The sequence below is a fragment of the Hyperoodon ampullatus genome (genome assembly GCF_949752795.1).
Source record: "Hyperoodon ampullatus genome assembly, chromosome: 19".
NCBI lineage: Eukaryota > Metazoa > Chordata > Mammalia > Artiodactyla > Ziphiidae > Hyperoodon > Hyperoodon ampullatus.
In genome coordinates, this window is record NC_136932.1 from 34,876,851 (window position 1) to 34,900,735 (window position 23,885).

At 44.7% G+C, this 23,885-nt stretch overlaps 1 protein-coding gene across 3 annotated transcripts in view; it reads right to left on the bottom strand.

Moving 5' to 3' along the window:
• The window catches only part of ARHGAP44 (Rho GTPase activating protein 44), a gene marked incomplete at both ends in the record, with an annotated part of 145,020 nt that overhangs the window by 59,662 nt on the left and 61,473 nt on the right, over window positions 1-23,885 (bottom strand). For all 3 annotated transcript variants that reach the window (XM_079724751.1, XM_079724750.1, XM_079724749.1), the window contains 3 exons: window positions 1,552-1,628; window positions 12,661-12,765; window positions 13,139-13,178. In XM_079724751.1, coding sequence (XP_079580877.1) covers window positions 1,552-1,628; window positions 12,661-12,765; window positions 13,139-13,178 — 222 coding nt within the window. The remainder of the gene's footprint in view (window positions 1-1,551; window positions 1,629-12,660; window positions 12,766-13,138; window positions 13,179-23,885) is intronic.

A 23,885-nucleotide genomic window follows, 5' to 3' on the forward strand; every position in this document is an offset into this window, starting at 1 on the left:
GACCAGGGCTCGAACCCGTGTCCCTTGCATTAGCAGGCAGATTCTCAACCACTGCGCCACCAGGGAAGCCCCTGAAAATATGTTTATTTTCCCCTTATTCCTGAATAAAGATTTAGTCTATCACTGAATCTAGATATCTTATATTTTCACTCACTACTTGAAGATACTCCTCCATTATTTCCTGGCATTTACTGTGCCTCCTGAATAGTCTGTTATCCATCTAATTGCTCTTTTATACACAATTATCTCTTTCTCTGGTTGACTTTCAATTTTTTTTTTTATTAATAGTGTGTAGTTTTATGACAATGTGTCCAGGGCTAGATTTCTTTTGGTTGATCTCAATCAGGACTTTTGGTGCTTCTTAAATCTAAAGACTCATGTTTGTATTCAAATCTAGAAAAGGAAAGTTCAACCATAAATTTCCCCTTCTATTTTCTTCTTCAGGAGCAACTGCTACACATAATGCTGTATCTTTACATCCTGCCATCTGAGTCTCTCCATTTAATGCTGCCTGTATCCTTATCTCTTGTACTTTATTCTGTAAATTCTAAACTCCAGACCTCTTTAAGTTCACCAATTTCCATATCTGTGTGCAACTTCCAGTTTCTCTCAAGTAAGTGTTTAAATTATAATATAATTTGAATTCTTAAAAGTTCTATTTGGTTTTTCTTTGATTCTCCCTCTTCTTTTTTCACCCCTATTGTGTTTTTGTTTTTTTTTTTTTTTGCGGTACGCGGGCTTCTCACTGCTGTGGCCTCTCCCGTTGCGGAGCACAGGCTCCGGACGTGCAGGCTCAGCGGCCGTGGCTCACGGGCCCAGCTGCTCCGCGGCATGTGGGATCTTCCCAGACCGGGGCACGAACCCACGTCCCCTGCATCGGCAGGCGGACTCGCAACCACTGCGCCACCAGGGAAGCCCTATTGTGTTTTGTCTTTATTAAATTCTTAAATTTCATTTTAAACATAATTACTGTCCATTTCCCTTCAGGTTGTCCATTATTTTTAGTTTTTAGGGTCTGATTCTCCCACAGACTGTGCCTACTGATCCTTTCTCATGATGATTCTATATTTAGATTGTTTTTATTGTGAGCTCAAAATCAGCAAGGGTTGTTCTTCTGGGAATCCTATAAGTTCTGACATCTGACACGGAGAGATTTCATATTTGCTTCTGCTGGAGCCCAAGGGATTTCAAGTGTCCTTCAACAGCCTTCCCTGCCCCCCACCGGCATGCGGGATGCAGGGTCTTAGTTCCCCTACCAGGGATGGAACCCGTGTCCCCTGCGGTGGAAGTGCAGAGTCCTAACCACTGGACCGCCAGGGAAGTCCCAACAGTTTCATGTTAACTTCTCCCCTTGGGAGCTGCTGCCTGCACAGACACTATGACTCCTGGACCTGGGGGCTCAATTTCTCACCGGCAACCTTTCCTTCTTCCCCGTCCAGTCTCCAGCCAGACCACAGGTGTCCTCACTATCTCCGTGAGGACTGTTAGTCCCCTTGTAAGGATGGGGACTCACCTAGATCTAGCACAAACCCATACATGGAATCGCCTTACCCAAGAAGCGTGTCGTCTCCCAGGACAGCTGAGCCTTCCACCAGACACTGAGCCAGTGTGGTCAAAGGCAACTTTTTCTGAAAAGGAAGAAAACGTGGTAATGAAAACTACTTCAACAGTCACCCACTTACACTAAAATAGCAAGAAGTCAAATACTTGCCTAGATATTACATTAGCTAAGAAACAAACTGACTTTAAAATATGAATAAAACCTAAAAATTCAGAGGATACAATGGTGGGTTAGACTCAGAGATGTCAAAATTCAGAAAATTAAAACGATTAAAGTTGCTAAGTTGGAAAATAAGGCTAAGGTTTACATGCTGCATTTTTTTTTTTTCGGTACGCGGGCCTCTCACTGTTGTGGCCTCTCCCGTTGCGGAGCACAGGCTCCGGACGCACAGGCTCAGCGGCCATGGCTCACGGGCCCAGCCGCTCCGCAGCATGTGGGATCTTCCCGGACCGGGGCACGAACCCGTGTCCCCTGCATCGGCAGGCGGACTCTCAACCACTCTGCCAAGAGGGAAGCCCTGCATTTTTAATTTCATTTCATTTCATTTCATTTTTTGGCTGCGCTGTGCAGCTTGCGGGAATTTAGTTCCCCAACCAGGGACTGAACCTGGACCATGGCAATGAAAGCGTGAAGCCCTAACCACTGGACTGTCAGGGAATTCCCTACATGCTGCATTTTAAAATAAAGTAGAAAGCAGCAGGGAAAAAAAGAGAAGATTTCAAACTTATGCTGAAGATTTGAGCCATGCCTTAATTTCTAAAAATCATCTCTCTCAAGAAGTATATTAGCCCCATTTTATAAATAAGGCAGTTTGCAGTCAAGGAAGAGAGGGAAAAATGTTCACACAGAATTACAATGCAAACAAAATAATCATCAAAATGAGGTATACTCCAAAGAAGACATAAAATGGCCAATAAGCACATGAAAAGATGCTTAACATCATTAGTCATTAAGGAAACCCAAATCAAAGCTGCAATTAGATACCACCTCACACCCACTAGGATGGCTATCATAATATTAATAATTTATTTTTTAAATACAAAAAATAAATATTGGTGAGCATGTGGAGATATTGGAACCTTCATGCTTTGCCAGCAGAGATGTAAAATGGTCCAGCACTGTAGAAAAGTCTGGCAGCATTTCAAGAAGTTAAACAAAATTACCATATGGCCCAGTGATTCCACTCTGGGGTATGTACTCAAAATAATTTGAAACAGATGGCTGAACAAAAACATGTGCATGATGTGAAGAGCAGCCCAATTCACAATAGCCGAAAGGTGGAAACAGCAAAAACGTCCATCAGCGGATGAGTGTATAAACACAATGTGGTCTATCCATGCAACGGAATATTATGCAGCCATAAAAACGGAATGAACTCCTGACACAGATTACGACATGGGTGAACCTTGAAGGCATCACAGTAAGTGAGATAAGCCAGGCACACATGTGCACATAATGTACAGTTCTATTTATGTAAGATATCCAGAATAAACAAATCCATAGGGACAGAAGGTAGATTTGTGGTTGCCAAGAGCTGGGGGGAGGGGGAAAGGGAATGACTGACTAATGAGTATGGGATTTCCTTTCGGGGTGATGGAAGTGTTCTGGAAGTAGATCATAGTGGTAGTTGCACAATACTGTGACTGTATTAAACGTCACTGAGTTGTACTCTTTAAAATAGCTAAAGTGGTAAGCTTTATGTTATGTGGGAAGGGGGGGGAGGGAAGGAAAGGAGGGAGGGAGGTGGGCAGGCAGAAGGACCACAGCGTGACCCATCTTCCCTCCTTAAGTGTCAACAAGCCCTCTCCTTCCTGAGCTGAAACCACCCAGCACACACGGAGAACAACAAGGGAAGAACAGCTAGATATCTGGGAATTCCCTGGCGGTCCAGTGGTTAAGACTCCGCGCTTCCACTCCAGGGGACACGGGTTCGATCCCTGGTCAGGGTACTAAGATCCCACATGTCGCACAGTGCGGCCAAAAAATTAAAAAAAGAACAGCTAGATAGCCTGAGGTCTTCCAGTCCACACTGTCACACAGACAGCTCTTCAAACAGAAAGTGATGGAGCCCCTCCCAGCCCAGAATCTCCTGTCTTAGCACCCAGAGACCCTCGGCGGTAACTCGCTTACTCCTCAGCACGAATGGGGTACCTATCTGGGTACCACACCCGTGGTGACCGAGACCAGACACTGCTCTCATGGAAATTACATCCCAGGGCAGGGAGACAGACACTAAACACAGACACTTTGAAGGAGACCCTTTCGAGAGTTGGAAGTACCATGGGAACAGCAGAAAGCAGGACGATGGGCAGAGTGGGCAGCTGTGGGGAGGGGGCGGTGAGGAGAAAAGACTGCCCCCCGCCGAGGGGGGACATTTAAGAAGCAACCTGAAGGGAGAGAAAGTCAGCCATACCTCCAGATGACCTGGGAAAGAACATTCCGGGCAGAGGAACTGCAGGTGCAAAGGCCCGGAGGTGGGCTACCTAGCCAGCTCAGCTGGCTCAGCATCTCCAGCAGACCAGCATGGCTGGAGCACAGTGTGTGATGGGGGAGAGGTTGGGGGAGGGGGAGGGGGCGGGGGCGGAGGCGGGATGGTGCGGGGCCTCGTCAGCCAGCGGCAGGCACTGGGGTTTCATTCTAGGGGCACTTGGGGACCACTGAGGGCTTGTTTAAGAACAACATGATCGGATTAAAATAACTCAATCCTGAGACAGGCAACTGGATGACTTGAGAGCGGCACCAAGCTGGAGGTGGAGTTTTAGGAATCTGGCTTGAACATCCCCAGGAGACCCATGGGCTCTAGGTATCTCCGGGGAAGGTCACAGGAGGTAGACCAACCCCCAAGAGTGGTATGGAAGTTCCTAGGGTTCCTGGGGTTAGTCCAGGTGGAGGGGAGCCCAGGACACCAGGTGTCCTCAACGGCTCTAAATTATAACCCCCTCCCTGCCCTTAGACACGTCCACTCCACAGAGGTCAGATCCCTTCCACTCGAGGAATCATCTTGCTACCCCATCATTTCACATAAAATGGGACATTGTTCTTGGTAAAAACGAGACCAGGCAACTAAGTACTAATATATCCAAATTTAAACACCACTTTCTAGTTGTCCTACGAAGCTATTAGGTCCAGGTTTCCAGAGACTTAATTAAGGGCAGAGGAACAGTATCTTCGGAGAGCGTCTGCTCCCACCCTCACCTTTCAAAAAAAAGTTACTTAAAGCACATTTTAGAAAAATGTCTAAAATGGTTAAAAAAGAAAAGGAGTTGTGCAGGTATAACATCTGTTACGCTCAGAGGAAAAGGATGGATTAAAGTATTAGAGTTCTTGACCAGGGGTAATTTTTGTCCCCCTGGGACGTGACGTTGGCAAAGTCTGGAAATGTATGTGATTGCCACGATGTGGGGAACATCCCTGGTATTTAGTGGGTGGAGGCCAGGGATGCTGCTACGCATCCTACAATGCATCAGAAAGCCCCCTGAAACAAAGAATTATCCAGCCCAAAACATCGAGAGTGCTGAGGTTTAGGTTTAAAGAAAGGTGTTCAATCTACAGGTTCCTAAAATATCTGAATAACCAACCACTGAAGACGCTCCACCCCCCCACCCCGAATGTCAGACAGTACAGCCACACAAGACCATTTTGTTTATGCTGAGGATCCAGAGACCCATGATCCACCTGCCTTTCAGGCAGGACTCAAGCCTTTCTGAGTCCTTTTTCAGAATTTGACAAGGAAGCAAGGCAAGGGAGGATCTTGCCCACAGCAGATGACAGGCAATTTCTAATGGCCTGGAAGTTGGCATCCTTTGGAGAAGTATGTCTACGAGTGGAGTTTTTCCAAATGAAAAAGATCAGTCCAATTAGTCCTGTCAGTGAGTGGAGCAGAAAACCATGCCCGGGATGCCTAGCAGACTGAAGGTCAAGAACAAGAACAGCACTTGAGGACCACGAAGCCACCGGTCTTGGAGGGAGGTGGTGAGGGGACAGCCAGGTGTCTGGTTTCCAGATTCACACAGGAAAAACCAGATGGAAATGGTATGACTGGAGGGGCCCTTCTCCCAAGCAGGGGGCCAACTTTATCTTCTAGCCATTTCCAGTCACTCAACATCCTCACTGAGGATTATGAGATGCTTTTAGGTGGAAAAGGGAGCCAATTTAAGTGACGAAGGACCACAGAACGAGAAAGTCATTCCTGTTTCAACTGCACGTTAATTCCTAAGATTTTAACATGGAAAATAAGATTTCTCTCTTTCTCTATCTCAAATGAATTCATTTTTGAAAAGCGAATGGTACAAAACTCAAAAGGTGCTGGAGGGTTTACAGCAGAAAGTCTTCTCCCATCCTTAACCCTCAGCCACTGGGTTCCCCTCTCCAGAAACCAGGCCAGTGATCAGTTTTCTATGTATCCTTCCATAAATATTCTAAGAAGATCCAATTGTATATGTGAGTGCGTGTCCATTTTTAAAAAATATTTATTTATTATTTGGCTGCGCCGGGTCTTAGTTGCAGCACACGGGATCTTCAGTTGCATCATGTGGGATCTCATTCCCTGACCAGGGATGGAACCTGGGCCCCCTGCATTGGGAGCTTGGAGTTTTAACCACCGGACCACCATGGAAGCCCCATGTGTCCATTTTTAATGGACACATTTTCCCTCACAACACATGATATAACCCCCTCTACACTTTGCTTTCCTTTTCATGTAGAGGTATCATTCATGTAATTTCCAATCAAGACATAGAGAGCTGCCTCAGCCTTTTTTCTTTCAATGGCTACACAGATCATTGAATGAAGATGACAACATGTATTTAAACAAGTCCTGTAGTGATGGTGAAAGGGGACAGGCCACAAGCTAGGGCCTGTGCTTGTGGCCCAGGTGAGGCTCCTAAGAAAGCATTCACTGCAGGCAAGACACTGAGGGTGATGTGAGTGCTTGGATTCAAAGGGCACGGGTATTAATGAGGTAAAGCCTCAATTAGTGGTGAGTCTTTGCTTGTGTAGATGCTTTAAGAGTCAAGAAATTAAGAAAAGGAAAAGAAAAGAAAAAAGAAAAGAAAAGAATCAAGCGATTAGAAGGAAGCTACCAAAAGAAAAGAAGGAAGGAAGAAATGGATTAAGGTGACATACTTTCACGTCAAAAAGGGGATAGTGGGGCTTCCCTGGTGGCGCAGTGGTTAAGAGTCCGCCTGCCGATGCAGGGGACACGGGTTCGTGCCCCGGTCTGGGAAGATCCCACATGCCACAGAGCGGCTAGGCCCGTGAGCCATGGAGCTGAGCCTGCGCGTCCGGAGCCTGTGCTCCGCAAGGGGAGAGGCCACAACAGTGAGAGGCCCGCCTACCGCAAAAAAAAAAAAAAAAAAAAAAAAGGGGATAGTGAACATCTATAATCAAAGGTGGGCAAATAGAGGAAGTTAATGGACTGCAACTCACTACAGACTACAAATTATTTCTATTTCTAAAGAAATGCTCTGAGACAAAGGAAAAGCTGAGGGCTCGGTAGACGCGGGGTACAGTGCTGATTTATTTAACCTAATGCCTACCCGTGACTGAGGTATTATTTCCTCTCTCCTCCACACTCTGCTCACCCCCACCTCACATAGAAGGATACTGAATCTTTGAAGGATTCAATTGCCCACATGTCCAGAAAAGCTGCCAAAATGTGTTTCTCTTGCAGACGAGGGTCTAGGCTGAGAGAATCACCCACTATTCCGGGGACCATTAGCGCCCAGGTAAAGAGACCTTACTTAGCGAGCTTCACCGTGACCAGTGGTTTTCCGGGTCAAAGAGAAGCTACTGAAATACACATTTCCCTGATTCCAGTGTGCCGAGAGATCCTTAAGAGTTGAGGGAAGGGGAGACAGAACGTTCCAGGGTTTGGAAGTAGTCGATCTGACTTGCCTGAGTGTTCTCGCTAGAATTATCTTAGGCATCGGCAGCACAGTTTGTAGGATGACTCAGAGACAAAAAGTCTTATTCTAATATCCACTCTGTTTCCTAAACATACACACACGCACACACGCACACACGCCCCTCCATCTCCGAAAACTGCTGTCTACTGTCCACTAATCCAGGCAGACTTGCTCCTTGGGGCTCAGCAGTTCTCAGTGGTGATTTTGGACTAAAGGCGGGGCCCTAATAACAGCAGCAGTTTCTATTTCTTTACTATGTATTCATGTCAAGCACTGTGCTGGGCATTTACATGCATGACCTCACTTAACTCTCCAACCCTACTGGGCAGGAATTCATGGTTATTACTATTTTCCAAGGGAAGAAACCAAAGCATATAGAGGTAATTGACTTGCCCACTGTCAGGCAAAATTATGAAGCAGTAGAGCTGGGCTTCCACCTTGGAGGGTCAGATCCCAGCCCTTAAACTCAGAGCCATCACGCTAAATTGCTTCCGTAAAAAATAGGAACGAGGGGCTTCCCTGGTGGCGCAGTGGTTGAGAGTCCGCCTGCCGATGCAGGGGATGCGGGTTCGTGCCCCGGTCCGGGAGGATCCCACATGCCGCGGAGCGGCTGGGCCCGTGAGCCATGGTCGCTGAGCCTGCGCGTCCGGAGCCTGTGCCCCGCAATGGGAGAGGCCACAACAGTGAGAGGCCTGCATACCGAAAAAAAAAAAAAAAAAAAAAAAGAATAGGAACGAGTCAAACTGGAGTGATGCAATGGGCAGGTTCTGTGCCTAAATAGGCATGGGCCATCCAGTCGTGACACGTCTATTTTTAGTGCTGCCTACATGTGGCAGGCCCCGTTCTAGGCATTGAGAATGCAGCCGTGATGGGAAGACAAGATCCCTGCTCCGGCGTAGCTCACATATTGGTGATGGGAACAGACACAGGAGCACATGAATGAGCAGGATGATTTTAGAGGATAACACAGGCTATGAAGAGCATGAAACAGTGGGACGTGACTGAGGGAGGGAGGGAGCACACACATCAGGTGGTAAGAGAAGCTGCACCGAGACGGTGACATCTGAACTGAGAATCAAACAGTAAGAAGTCGCTGGTGTGACTATTCACAACAGCGAAGACATGGAAACAACCTAAATGTCCATCCACAGACGCATGGATAAAGAAGGTCTGTTATGTGTATATATATATATATATATATATATATATGTGTGTGTGTGTGTATACACACACACACACACACACACACAATGGAATACTATGCAGCCATAAAAAGAAGGAAATCATGCCATTTCCAGCAACACGGATGGACCTAGAGATTGTCATACTAAGTGAAGTAAGTCAGACAGAGAAAGACAAATACCATATGATACCACTTACATGTGGAATCTAAAATATGACACAAATGAACTTATCTACGAAACAGAAACAGGCTCACACAGAGAACAGACTTGTGGTTGCCAAGTGGGAGGGATGGATTGGGAGGTTGGGGTTAGCAGATGCAAACTATTATATACAGGATGGATAAACAACAAGGTCCTAATGTAGAGCACAGGGAACTATATTCAACATCCTGTGATAAACCATAATGGAAAAGAATATGAAGAAGAATGTATATAAGTGTATAACTGAATCACTCTGCTGTACAGCAGAAATCAATACATCATAAATCAACTATACTTAAATAAAATTAAAATAAAATAAAAGGAAGTTGCTGGCCTGAAACGCTGGGTAAGAATATTCCAGGTGGAGGGTAGATCCCACATGAAGGCTCCGCATGGATATGAACAAGGCAAGTTCAATCACAGGTCAGTGCAGTTGGAGGATGATGATGGGGGCAGAGGAGGACGGTGGGCGGGGGCAAGAGCTGAGCTCAGAGATGCAAGTGGACGATGTACCATTAGGGACCAAGGGCCAAGCTAAGAAGCTGGGATTTTGTGCTACAGTGGGAATCCTGTGGGGGGACTGAAGCATCTGATTTCATTTTAAACACTCACTCAGACAGTTGTAGAGACCAGATGATGAAGGGGTTGGGGGGGTCGGAGTGGAGACCAGAGACCCCGAAGGGAACACTGCTGTGTTCAGGCAACAGATGACTGTTGCGTGGACCGGGCTGGTGAACGTTAAAGCAAATGGAGATTCTCTGGAGGAAGAGCCGGCAGGACTTACTGAAATGCACGTGGCGAAAGAATGAAAAGTAAGGATGAAGGATGATGCCTGGGATGTAGATCTGAGCAAGTGGGTGGATTAACAGTACCAACCCTTCTCTGCTAGGTCCTCCTCCTGTTAGAGCTTCAAATGCTGTAGTTCCTGGGGGGTCTTGATTCAAGGCCCCTTGTCTTCTCACCTGTATTTTCTCCCTGGGTGATCTCATGAACTCCCATGGATTCAACAAGTCCTCAAGCCAGGGACCTGGAAATCCCTCTCCCTCCCTCGTACCTCCACATCCATTCAATTGCCAAGTCCTGGTACCCTACGTCCAACATCCATCACATCTCCGACCTCTGTCCATCTTCACTGACCCCATCGCGTCCCACCTTGACTGAGCCCTTACCTGTCTAACTGGATCCTGACTTCCACCATAGCCCCACCCCATTTATCCATTCATCACACAATCACCAACAAATCTCATCATGTTACTTCTGATTAACACACTGGCCTCCCACGGATCTCGGGGAAAAAGTCCTGATGCTGACCATGGTGAGACCAGGGGCCCTGCCATCCCATCTCACACCCTCTCCTTGTCATTCCCTAACCTCTAGTCACTCGGGCCACCTTCATGTTGCTCAAAAATGTCAAACGCCTTCCCGTCTCTGGAAAATCCACACATCGCGCACCCTAACCTAAAAGCACTTTTATCCGTGTCAGTGCTGCCACCTTTAGCTTGTCCTTAAAGGTCACTTTGAATTTCTTTTCAGTTTGATCATTTATTCAGTCAGATGAGAAGAAGGAAAGACTGCTCAGCTCAAGAAATCATGGGCAGGGACTTCCCTGGCAGTCCAGTGGTTAAGACTTCGCCTTCCAGTGTAGGGGGTTTGATCTCTGGTCGGGGAGCTAGGATCCCACGTGCCTCACGGCCAAAAACACCAAAACGTAAAACAGAAGCAATAGTGTTAACGTATTCAATAAAGACTTTAAAAATGGTCCACGTCAAAAATATCTGAAAAAAAAAGAAATCATGGACAAAATCAAGCACCTGTCATCTGTGCAGTGAAATCACTGATCTGTACGTGCCTGAGCTTATTTCCACTGCAGACTTCTTCCAGGTCCACTGAATAGCTGTCCAGCTCATATGGTCACCACTGCACCAGTGTGGCCTGTGCCTCCTGACATCCCGGAACTCCCCACATGGCCCACACGCCCCCTCCTCTGGGGAAGTGTGAGTAACCAACTGCCTTTTCAGTGCCAGTCATCCTCTGACCTGTCGGCCTTGCCATACCCCAAATTTGCTACTGATTCATGATATTTTAGAAAACCTGGAGAGCCAAAAGCCTCCTACATAATTCGCAAGACCCTCAATCCAATTAAAAGCTTATAAATCTGGGTAACTTGACCTTATCCTCGAGAAATAAAGCTAGTAGTCATCAACCTACCAACACCAAAGGTCAGTTTCAAGACTCTGGTGCCAACAGTCAGATGCTACTCTTGATACCAAAATATACATTCCTGTTGACCAGTTATTTTATTTTACTTTATCTTTGGCCGAGAGACATGTGGGATCTTAGTTCCCCGACCACGGACCGAAGCTGTGCCCCCTGCAGTGGAAGCGTGGAGTCTTAACCACTGGACCGCCAGGGAAGTCCCTTGACCGCTTGTTTTAAAAACAGTGCTTTCTCCGGGCTTCTCTGGTGGCGCAGTGGTTGAGAGTCCACCTGCTGATGCAGGGGACACAGGTTCATGCCCCGGTCCGGGAGGATCCCACATGCCGCGGAGCGGCTGGGCCCGTGAGCCATGGCCGCTGAGCCTGTGCGTCCGGAGCCTGTGCTCCGCCACGGGAGAGGCCGCAGCGGTGAGAGGCCCGCGTACCGCAAAAAAATTTTAAAAAAATTAAAAAAAAATAAAAACAGTGCTTTCTGGAACAAAAGGACGGAAGTGGGTCACAGGCAGGCCTGGCTACAGGTCCCACACATGGACCAGCTTCTGGAGTCCCATATACGTGGTTTGTTTGATGAAAGGGTTTCATGTCGAAAGCAGTATCGCAAACTCTGCCTTTAGACTGTCGGGCTCCCCTTGCTGAAAGTCCTGAGAGACACAGAATTATTTCCACAGACACTTTCCAAAGCTGTAAACATTTTATTGCTACCACACGTGAGTGATTCCTGCTGGGAATACTAGGAAAGAAGAAACCAGGGCTGGGAAGAGAAAATGGAATGAAAGAGCAAGCAGAGCCGTTCTGGTCCTGCAGCGTGAGATGGTGGAAGTATCAGGGCACGTGCCATGATCACTTATACAAGTGAGGCCAAGAGAACCCGGGGGGCTCGGGGCGACCGCCGGGAAGAGAGGTGAACAAGAACTCCAGGCCAGAGAAAATCAAACAGACACCAAACACGTCGATCATAAACTCAAGGAGGAAAGAAACCCCCTACATTGCATCTCCCCTGTAACAAAGCCAAGCGAACCGCTAAGAATAGCTTTTCATCTCTGGTGGACTTGATGGGGGTGGAGGGGTCAAAGGGAAGCGAATCTTCATGATTGTTCACCCCAAGGACTGCTCATTCGATGGAGTCACATGATGCAATGCCTTTAGTACTAATGCCCTTCTAGACAAAGACCCTGGAGCACTTTCATGTAGCAGGTTCTCTTTATTGCTTCATTACAGCAAAAACAATTTTCATAAGAGCCTTTATGGGCCACCTGTAACCTCCAAAACCACAGTGTAATTATCTTGCATGTGATCTTAAGATACTATGGAGGCAAATGGAAGCTGTGAACAAACAGCAGGGGTAAGAGAAAGGCGACGGCCCCCCTAACGCTGGGATCTCAGCACGCCCCTGCTCTCCTCAGGCGTTGCCCCTGTCTGGGGAGGACAAGGATGGGGACCAAATCTTGCTTGGTGAGGGTAGGGGATGCTTCAGGCAGGTTAAAGGGCACGGAGAGGTGGGAGGCACTGCCACACCACAAGACAATTCTCAGATACCGCCTGGTCCGTCAGCAGGCAAGTTTCACACCCCCCAGGGCTGGGAGGGCACTTACCGAGCGCTTGTCGGCCTCCGCCCCTTGCTGGCCCTGCAGACATGCCGTGAGCTTCTTGTGTGTGCTGTGGGAGACCTGCTTCACCAGCTCCAGCCGCTTCTCGACCTGTGGACAGAGCAGTGGGTGGGGCTCCTGGGTGAGGGGAGGTCAGAAGTGGGGTCACGGGTCTGGACCATCAAGGGACAAGACTGACTCATGTTTCTGCAGAGACAACATCCAATGCAGGAGAAAAGGAGGGGATCACAGACTCAGGGACTCTCTGCTCACCATGCAATCAAATGCCTTCAAGTGTCTCCCGAAAAACCTCACCCGGACTGGTGTTCACAATGCAGGGGGCGATCATAAAGGATAAAAGCTGTGTCTCTAAATAGACCGGATGAGGAGCAGTGGAGCAGCTTGAACAGCACCAGGAAGGGCTCGGCTGTAAAAGGGAATATGTCTTTGGCATCTATGAGCTACAGGCCAGCGACAACCTTACCTGAAGAAGGTCTTCGCTCAGAACTTCAGTCTTCTCTGCCCTAAAGAGAAAATGGAGAGACATATAGGTTAAAAAAGGAAAAAAAAATAAAAAACTAGGAATATGGTCTCATAATGACTCTCCACTCTCTCCCCACTTATAGAGAGATTAGAAAAACAGAGACATTAATAGCAGCTATTTTTTAAATTTTATTGAAGTATACTTGATTTACAATGTTGTGTTAATTCCTGCTGTACAGCAGAGTGACTCAGTTATACATATACATTCAATATATTCTTTTTCATCTTCTTTTCCATTATGGTTTATCCCAGGATATTGAACATAGTTCCCTGTGCTATACAGTAGGACTTTGTTCTTTATCTATCCTATATACACAAGTTTGCATCAACAGCAGCTATTTCTAACAAGAGAAAAGAGAAAACATAGACAGTACTGGAATTTACTAGGAACCTCAGGGAACCAGCATTCCAGCAAAAACATGGTAAACAAGATGGTCTGAGGAGTCTCCTGCTACAGCATGGAAACTGGATGAAGTGCAACAAACACACTTCTTCTGTCTCCAGATTTTTTTTCCAAGTAATAGAATTAAGTACGTTCCCCCACCCATCCCCCTTGGTCTCCCCCAAACAAATAAGCAAAAGTAGCTTGAAAATCTGAGCAGAGATCAATCAACAGCAAACACGGAGACAGCATTGAGTCCTAGTGACAAATGCAAATGCCACCACTGAGATCTGGTCACCACCGTGAGCCCCCCCACCCCACCCAGAAAGTGAGGGGCTGGAAGCAGGGGTTAACACATTCAGGGAAAGAACTTGGATGCCGGCTGCAGTGTCCCAACCTGTTAGCAGCCCCTGTCTCATATCAGAGGAGAATGCAAATCTTCTTGGAGCAAAGTGCAAAGATATACACTCAAAAACACAACAGATAAATCAAAATATAAACTAACCCGCAGAAAGGAAAGAAAAAGAACACAAGGGACTTCCCTGGGTGGCGCAGTGGTTAAGAATCCGCCTGCCAATGCAGGGGACACGGGTTTGATCCCTGGTCCGGGAAGATCCCACATGCCGTGGAGCAACTAAGCCTGTGTGCCACAACTACTGAGCCTGTGCTCTAGAGCCCGCCAGCCAGAACTACTGAAGCCCGCGTGCTACAACTACTGAAGCCTGTGCGCCTAGAGCCTGTGCTCCACAACAAGAGAAGCCACTGCAATGAGAAGCCCGTGCACCGCAACGAAGAGTAGCCCCCGCTCGCCGCAACTAGAGAAAGCCCGCACAGAGCAACGAAGACCCAACGCAGCCAAAAATAAAAATAAAAAATAAATAAAATTTTTAAAAATAAAATAAAATAAAAAAGACTGACCCGAGGAAGGAGGCGGGCTAACAGGTGAAGCTAGTTTTAGGAAACCTGGTATTTTGGGCCTCATCTTTGTAAACGAAAGAGCATTGTTCACCATCAAGACAATGAACACTACTATTTTCAGAGGATGAGTCATTCTACAGGATGATAGGCACCGTGTAGGTGACATCTGGGTACAAGTTATGTCTTTTCATTTTATTTTTTACACCAAAAGACTAAAGCAAAACAGAGCCTTGGCAAATGGATCTAAAAACTGTGCACTGTTCTCCTGATGGGCTTTAGAAGAAAAATCACTGCCACCCACAAAAATCTTGATCGTCAGCGGTGTCATACATTAGCTTGTCAGGTCACAGCAGCATTCCCCAGAATGTGTTCCATGTAAAAATAGACTCATTAGACACCCTGAAGAAAAAGGTTCTGTGGACAAATAAGTTAGGAAACACTGAAGGCTATATTCTCCATTAACAGAGTTTCATTAAAATATTAAACGCTCTGAGAAGTCCTGCAGGAAATTTAAATGGCTTAATTTTGGCTAACTTGTCATTTCCCAAATCTATAAAAATATATTTCACATAACACCAGTTAACGACTACACCCTGAGTGCTGAATATAGTTTAGGAAACATGAAGATGAAGGTAACATTCAGTACAGGGCATCCTGGGAGACCTTCCCTGACATGCTACCTTGGAGTTCTGGCCTCATCACGGAAGGATACTTGGTTGGATTGAGAGCCAAACAATGAGGACTCTCAGCTGTCATTACAGAAGTCACGGAAGGAAACAGTGAGGCTGCCTTTAACGCAGAGACAGTCTCATTACAAAACATTTCAGACAATAAGTCACCAAGTTACAACACCCAAGAAGTTGTCCAATGCTCTCAATTTGTCTATCACTAATATTTTCAGCACCTATTGCTCTCTTTCTATTTGCAGACTCTCAGGCTGGGTCCCATGGAGCAGCCGCGAGATCCTTCTAACCGATGTCCCCGTCTCCAGCATCTTCCCATTCATCATTCACACTGCCTTTAGATATTCTTCCTAAAATGTCCCTTTTACCTAATGCCAAAAGAGGTGCTCTGCTAAGTGCTTTACAAGCTTTATACCACTGTTTAAAAATGTACCTGAGATTTGTTTCAATCAGGTAGATAAGACATGCAGACGTGGAACTGTCATGAAGAAAGTTACACTTACAGGTTCCTAGAATCAGGAGGCATGGCACACCATGCAGGGACACACAGGGATACACCAGGGCAGGGCAGGAGGCAGAGAGAGCTAGGGGACAGTGTGGGCAACAGTCTTTACTGTGGTTTCCACAGGAAGGATGGGTTGACAAAGCAAGCAAGCTGAGCAGGTTTAAAGTGGGATAATTTGAGTAATTTTGGTGGGCTCTGGGCTATGGGGGGGAGGGCCCTAATAGTCCAGTGCTTGGCCCTGGAGTGATTTAGGGGCAGGAGGATACTGTCCAGCCTACAGGAGCCTGAAAAGAGGTGGGTGGAGGTATGGATTCAGAATTGGTTGTTTGCATATCAAAGATGTGCTTCCAGGCAAACTGTTTGCTCTTTCTAGGAATTAGCCAGGCCTCGGAGAAGCAGTCTCTCCCAAGTCAGTGAGGCTTCAGATGCCCGAGCATCTGGAATACAGAATACACAGTGAATACAATCACTCATTCCTTAAAAAACAAAACCCTGGAAGGTGTTATTATCCCTTTTTTTTTTTTCTTTTTCTTTCTTTTTTTTTTTGCCGTACACAGGCCTCTCACTGCTGTGGCCTCTCCCATTGCGGAGCACAGGCTCCGGACGCGCAGGCTCAGCGGCCGTGGCTCACAGGCCCAGCCGCTCCGCGGCACGTGGGATCTTCCCGAACCGGGGCACGAACCCGTGTCCCCTGCATCGGCAGGCGGACTCTCAACCACTGCGCCACCAGGGAAGCCCTATCCCCATTTTTTTAAACAAGAAAATGAGGTTACTCTGAATTAAGTCATCACCTTAGTGTAATATACCAAAATATAGTCCTGGAGCTACAACATCAGCATCACTTTCAAACTTGTTAGAAATGTAAATTCTTCAGCCCCAACCAGACCTACTGAGTCAGAAATTCTGGGAGTGAGCTCCAAAATCTGTTTTAAGATGCCCTCTAGGTGACTCCAATGCATGTTAAGAAACACTGGTGTATGGAATAAAATCTAAAAATCTCTGCTTTGGAAAATCCTACTGAGTCAACAAATTTATCTCTTCAAGGTCCTCCAAACTGTCCCCACTGTTCTATGCCCAGGCATCTCCCGCTCTTCATTCTGGCCCCTTACAAGAGGAGGAAGCTGTCAAGCTGCAACAATCAGACAAGCAGCAGAATTTATCAGCAATAATTGATGCTAGACTATAACGGAGCAATTCCAAAGTTCTGAGTGAAAATTCATTTCAATCCAAAAAAAATTATGATAACTTATCAGTCAAGTATAGAGGTAAAATAAAATCATTTTTAGAAATAGAAAAGGACGTTACCTCTCTTTCTGAGAAAACCCCTTGAGGATGCACTCCAGAAAAAATAAGGATAAAACTTTAATCCAGTAAGAAATGACAGAAATAAACCTGAGACCAGCCAAGAGAAAATCCCAGGATGTCAGACCCACAGGAGGCTCGGAGAGCAATAAATACAAATTGGAACTCAGTGGCCTCTAAGATGAAGAGAGCAAACAAAATAAGAGATGAAATGAGTAAGTTGGAAGGTATGAAGGCATATGATTCTCCCAATAGAAAAAAACAAGATAATCCCAGAGAAATTCCAGGAAAAGTACCCAAGAAAGATAGGATTCAAATATGAATCAAAAAACAAACAAACAAATTTGAATTAAAGTAAAGTGATGCATGATTGAATCATCTGTAGAATGTAAGAAAAGAGTATCTATTTAACCTTGGTACTAGGCAAAGTCTCCTTTATCTGGGTAGGTATCTTTATGTTGGAACCGCAGAGCATGAAATATTATTGACATATTACTTGGCTCTGCAATGAACCACATTTAAGTAGCTATAAAAGAAGTACTTAGTTGACTGTTGAACTTTTAGAATCAACCCATGAACAAAACACAGAAGACATAATTATGATGATTACAGGAGAGAATGAATGTAAATTTTATCAATCTTCAAGATGTGAAAAAGAGAAAGAGAAAAAAGAGGAAGGAAAAATGGGAAAGAAAGGAAAGAAAGAAGGAGAAGCAAACAGTTGAGAGAGGTGAATAATGCTCACTAAAGCCAGCCAAGAGAAACTACCATCTGTGGCAACTGCAGAGAGGTTTTAACATAAGAAGTAAAACGCTCTTTGTTACAACAATTGAAAAAATAGGTATGGAGGGGAAGGCAAGTGGTATAATACAATCAAAACCCCATCTCCCCAACAGGAAGTAAATTGTGTGTTTGTGGGTATATGAGAGAGAACCAACAGGACAAGCATATTATTCAAAGATGGGGAGCTAAATTACAGAGGAATTGAATACAGAACTCATTAAAAGTAATTGTCTCCAGAGAGCAGGGCTGGGAGTGGAATCAGGGTAAGACGGCTGATACCTTTTCATTATAAGTCCTTCTCTACAACTTGTTTTTTTTAAAAACTACATCCACCTATTATTTTGATTTTTAAGGGACAAGGTTGCTGAAGGCATGGAAAATAGGTGTGCTCGCCACAGCTGTTGGAAGCATGAAATGGTACCATCTTTCTTGAAGGCAATTTGGCAATATATTTTAAAAGCCTAAAAATATAGAAAAACTTTCTCAAAGTAACTAAATGGAGGACTCATCCTGAAGAAATAACTGAGGATGTAGATAAAAATTCAACTGTAAGAAAGGTCATCAGAGCATTGCCCTATGGAGGTCTACGTTTATACTTCATCTTTTGTTTCCAGCCCTTCAGTATATGGATATATTGGGGAAAAAATCCAAAGATTTTTCCCTCAAATCCAAAGGGATTGTTTAAATGGACAGACTTTCATGTAAGTATTAAAAATGATGACATATATTTGACAAATTAAGCGAGAAGGAACAAGCTATAAACCAGTACGCACAGTAAAAAAACATACATATATGCATACTCAGAAGCAAAAAAAATACGCTAAGGTATATGTCAAAGTGTTGTCAGCCCTCTGTTCTTCCCTTGTGTTGAACGTTCTAATTCTTCTATTGATACAAGAGACAGTATAAGTATTGTAAAATGTATTGCCAAGGTGGTTACCAGGGGCTGGTGGGGAATTACTGTTTCATGGGTACAGTTGCAGCTTTGCAAGGTGAGGAATTCTATGGATGGATGGTGGTGATGGTAGCACACAAATGTGAATGTGATTAATGCCACTGAATTGCATACATAAAAATGGTTAAGATGGTAAATTTATGTTGTATTTTTACTACATTTAAAAAACAAAAAATAAATTTAAAAAATATTTAAGGCAGTGAAAATATGTTGTGTGATACTATAATGATGGATATGTTTATATATACGTTTGTCCAAATCCACAGAATGGACAGCACCAAGAGTGAACCCGAGGTAAACTATGAACTTTGGGTGATTATGATGTGTCAGTACAGGTTCATCCTTGGTAACAAATGTAACACTCTGGTGAGTGATGATGATAATGAGGGAGAATATCCATGTGTAGGGGGGAGGGGGTTTATGGGAAATCTCTGTACCTTTCTCTCAATTTTGTTGTAAACCTAAAACTGCTCTAAAAACAAAGTCTTTAAAAAACAAAATAATTGTATTACAAAATAATGTAAACTGGAATATTTTATGTCACATGTGATAAATTTATGAACACAGCAAGTTATAAACACCATATTTTAATATTGTGAAGGTTAACCAAATGAGCACATTTCTAAGAGGAGTTTTAAAGCTACTGCAAAGATTTTAGATTCTCTCCCATGTTACTTTTTCCCTAGTCCCAAAACAGGAATATTCTTGCTGGTTCCAAAATATCCAGGCATTATTTTTTAATCTCTAATGCAAACCCTACCAATTCCTCATTGCTTCCTTTGAGTCTTTCCAACAGTATCAATCGTTTCCAAGGACGTTTTTGAGCCCCACGGTTAATTAGTACTTCCCTCTCGAAAATAAGATGTTTAAATCTCAAATGTGTTGATACTTATTATACTAAATCTTTAAATATGTATTTCTCGTGCTCTCCAAATAATTTTATGCTGGTTTAAGGTAAGAATATATACTTAAAAATAATGCATAGATGTGCATAAGACTATACATAATATATTAATGATTATTCATAATATTTAAATTAGTAATGTTAATTATATAATATTCTTATGCATTTTTATGTATTATTTTAAATGTCTTTTTTTTTTAATTTCTCACAATTTTTCGAACATGGACCAGGGTTATGAAGAATGGGCTTTCCCCATGATTTTGGAAGTGATTTTAGGATGCAGATACAGTGGTCTTGGTGATATGTGATCTCTGGAGTTGTTATGGGCTAAATTATGTTCCCCCCCAAACTCCTATGTGGAAGTCCTAACCTCCCTTACCCTAGAATGTGACTGTATTTAGAGACAGGGCCTTTAGAGAGGTGATAAAGTTAAAATGAGGTCATTAGGGTGGGCCCTGATCCAGTATGACTGGTGACCTCATAAGAAGAGGAGATCAAGACCAGACACACAAAGAGACGACCATGTGAGGACACAGGGAGAAGACAGCCATCTGCAAGCCAAAGACAGAGGCCTCAGAAGGAACCAACCCCGTGGACACCTTGATCTCAGACTTCCAGCCTCTGAAATTACGAGAAAATAAATTTCCATTGTTGACCGCCCCCCCGCCGGTGGTGGCATTTTGTTTGGCGGCCCCTGAAGACCCACCCGTGAGTGCATTCTGCATCTTCCACCTCCACTCCCTCGTGGCCACTTGTGAAATCTGAGCGCTGTGGACCTTTGTGGTTTTAAGGATGGATTATAGCATGATCTCGGGGCCACAGAACAGAGTAAAAAGCACTGCACGACTATCACACTGTCCTCTGCTCATGATTTGGGGTCCGTGTTTGTCAGAGACCAGGGTCTGGTGACCAACAGAACAGGACCTGATGTGTTTCCTGAAAGTGAAGGGATTAAACGGCTCAGGATGAACAGATTCCAAGCCATCCTTGGGAGCAATTTTCACGGTATCTGTCATTGCAGAAGGGTTCACTGGGGTGGAGCTTAAGTGTGATTCTCTCTGAAGTTAAGGCCTGCACTCAATGACTTGCCAAGGTCCTTTTCTGGTCTATGGTTTGGGCACAGTTTTAAAAATAAACCTGTGATCCCAGACCAACGGAAAATGGCTTGGAAGTACAGGTCTCTGAGGGGCAAGTCTGTGACACTGAAAATGACAGAATACCCTGGTGCCCAGCTCCAGTGTGACTTGCAGATTTTACACGGGGAGGCTGGCCCCAGGGTCCAGCGGGCAGGATTTTGGACACAATTCACTATGGCGAGAGGACCAGGACCACAAACGTGGGCTTACTTGTTACTAGCCTCCTGCCCTTGGCAGTTCTGGCAGGACAGGGCTCAGAGAGACCAACAAAATGTTATCTTGCTAAGATAGGTGCTATTCCAGAAGTGTCCCCATCCAGACGAAACACTGATGTCAGGGCTTCTGGCCTCTCTTCTGGTGTCCTTCTCTACCCCCCAGGCACCCCCTTCTCCACCACTCTCTCAGCTCTGTCTTAGAACTGTTACCTGTCATACTCCCTAGAGGGCAAGAGGAACATATTTTAGACCCCGTCCCCACACTCCTTCTCAAGTGCGGCTCAATGCGTCTCCAAGCCACACTGTGAAGGCTCCCAGGTAGGGATGCAGCCATAAATGAAGCCAGGCAGACCGCGGTCCAGGCTGATGCTGTGGGTTGCAGAAGCAAGGGGGTTCTGATGGTGCCCTCAAGGTTAGGGTGTGGGGGAAAACTTTTCCAAGCAAAGTAGTCCAAACCTCAGTTTGTCTGGCATCAAAAATATCAAGGCAAACGATGAAATGCAGATGTTAAAAATCAGCTTTCTCCCAGTGGTAGGGCAAGGACCCAGGAGAGGAGAGGAGAACCCCGATTTGATTTATAAAGGAACTTCCTTCCCCTGAAATCATAACTGAACCTAATCTCCTCTATTTACACATCAGTAGAAGATAATTATGTCCCCCACCAAGCTGTTTCTCCCCTGATCCACGAGAAGAAACACTTAGAACATGTTTATTTTTCCAATGACCCTCTCCCACCGCCAACTCTCAGCCCCACTCCTGAGTTTGGTCGCAATTCGACTTGAGGCTATTATTAGCTTTGTCCTTTAGAGTTTGTCTGTTTTGTTGCAATAATCACTACGTAGCATACACAACAGATTCCTGGCAAAAATCATCGCATCTGTTTAGGCTAAGCTACCTATTGGTCGCAGGATTCACTGCTCACTACTCTTTTCTGCCCTCTTCTAGTTTCTGGAGCTCCCCATCAGATCGGCCATTTTGCCAGTTTTCTCCTGCTAAATTATACAAATAAGTAAATAAATAAATAAACTCTAAGGCCTCCAATGCCCTTAAAAAGTGATGTTACATGAGTAATAAACAGAGGTTATAGGAGTCTAACTCCAAAGCCTTTATGTGTTAACCTTACAAATTGGGTAACCGGGTTTGATATAGGATGTTTGATAATAACCTTTTTGTCCATAAGTCTATAGATATTGTTTAATGGTCTCCTTCCTTCTGGAGCTGCTGATAAGAAGTCTGATATTAGTCTAGTTCTTCTGGTTCTGTCTGTCCAGATGTGCAAAATTTCTCTTTATCTGCAAAATTCTAGAATTTCACCAAGAAACGTCTATACACATAGCTTGAAACATTCATCCACCCTGCCTAACTTGTCAACTCAGAGAACTTTCCTTCTACTTTTACTTAACAGTTGCTCTTCTGTCTGGTTCTTTTTCTCCTCTGGGTTCACGTTAAGTCTCTTGAATCTGACCTCCAAGTTTCTTGTCTTTTCCCTCACGTTTTTCACCTCTAAATGCCTTGGCTCTGTGGCCTGAGAAATCTGTTTCTCTTGATCTTCTAGAATAGAGAGTCATTATGTTCTTAGCAGTGACTATTTTTTACATACATCTGGAAAATAGTTCCTTATAATGTGGAAACGTTTTCAGTTCCATGAAGTCTTTTATTTACCTATTTTATTTACGACACTGGTATCTTCTTGAGAGTTCACTGCATTTTGTTAAAGTCCTCTTCCATCTCTTTCTTCACCTCTACCTCGACGGGAGCTATTTCTTCTAGTTTCGAGTTTGCGCTCCTAACTTCCTGTTACCATGACCTTGGAAGTGAGCTGCAATGGTTCCCCGCCTACTCACAGGTACGTGTCCCTCAGCACCTGCACAGGTTAGGCTACTCGTGTTGAGTCAGTAGGACAAAAGCAGATGGGGGGAGACAGAGCTCCCTGCAGGCTGGTGTTGAAGGGTTAGAGGAGGTACCACAATGGTACTGGATGGCAATGCTCATCGTTTCCGAATCACAAAGTTAAGAAGTAATTCAGCCTCCCAAGTCAGTCCTTGCTGGACCTTTTGCGGTCAAAAGTATCAAATAGGAAACTCAAATCAAAACTACAATGATGTACCACCTCACACAAGTCAGAAGGGCCATCATTAAAAAGCCTACGAACAACAAACGCTGGAGAGGGTGTGGAGAAAAGGGAACCCTCCTACACTGTCGGTGGGAATGTAAGTTGGTACAGCCACTATGGAAAACAGTAAGGAGGTTCCTCAGAAAACTAAAAATAGAACGACCATACAATCCAGCAATGCCACTGCTGGGCACATATCCAGACAAAACTATAACTCAAAATGATACATGCACCCCTATGTTCATAGCAGCACTATCCACAATAGCCAAGACATGGAAACAACCTAAATGTCCATCAACAGATGAATGGATAAAGAAGATGTGGTACATACATACAATGCAATACTATGCAGGCATAAAAAAGAATTAAATAAGACCATTTGCAGCACCAGGAATGCAACCAGAGATGATCATACTAAGTGAAATAAGTCAGAGAGAGACAAATACCATATGATATCACTTATATGTGGACTCTAAAATATGACGCAAATAAACCTAACTATGAAACAGAATCACAGACATAGAGAACAGACTGGTGGTTGCCAAGGGGAAGGGGGGTTGGGGGATGGATGGAGTGGGAGGTTGGGGTCAGCACATGCAAACTAGTATATAGATATGGATAGACAACAAGGTCCTACTGTAGAGCACAGGGAATCATATTCGATATCCTACAATAAACCATAATGGAAAAGAATATTTTAAAATGTATATATATGTAAACTGAATCACTTTGTTGTACAGCAGTAATTAACACAACATTGTAAACCAACTATACCTCAGCTAAAAACAAAAA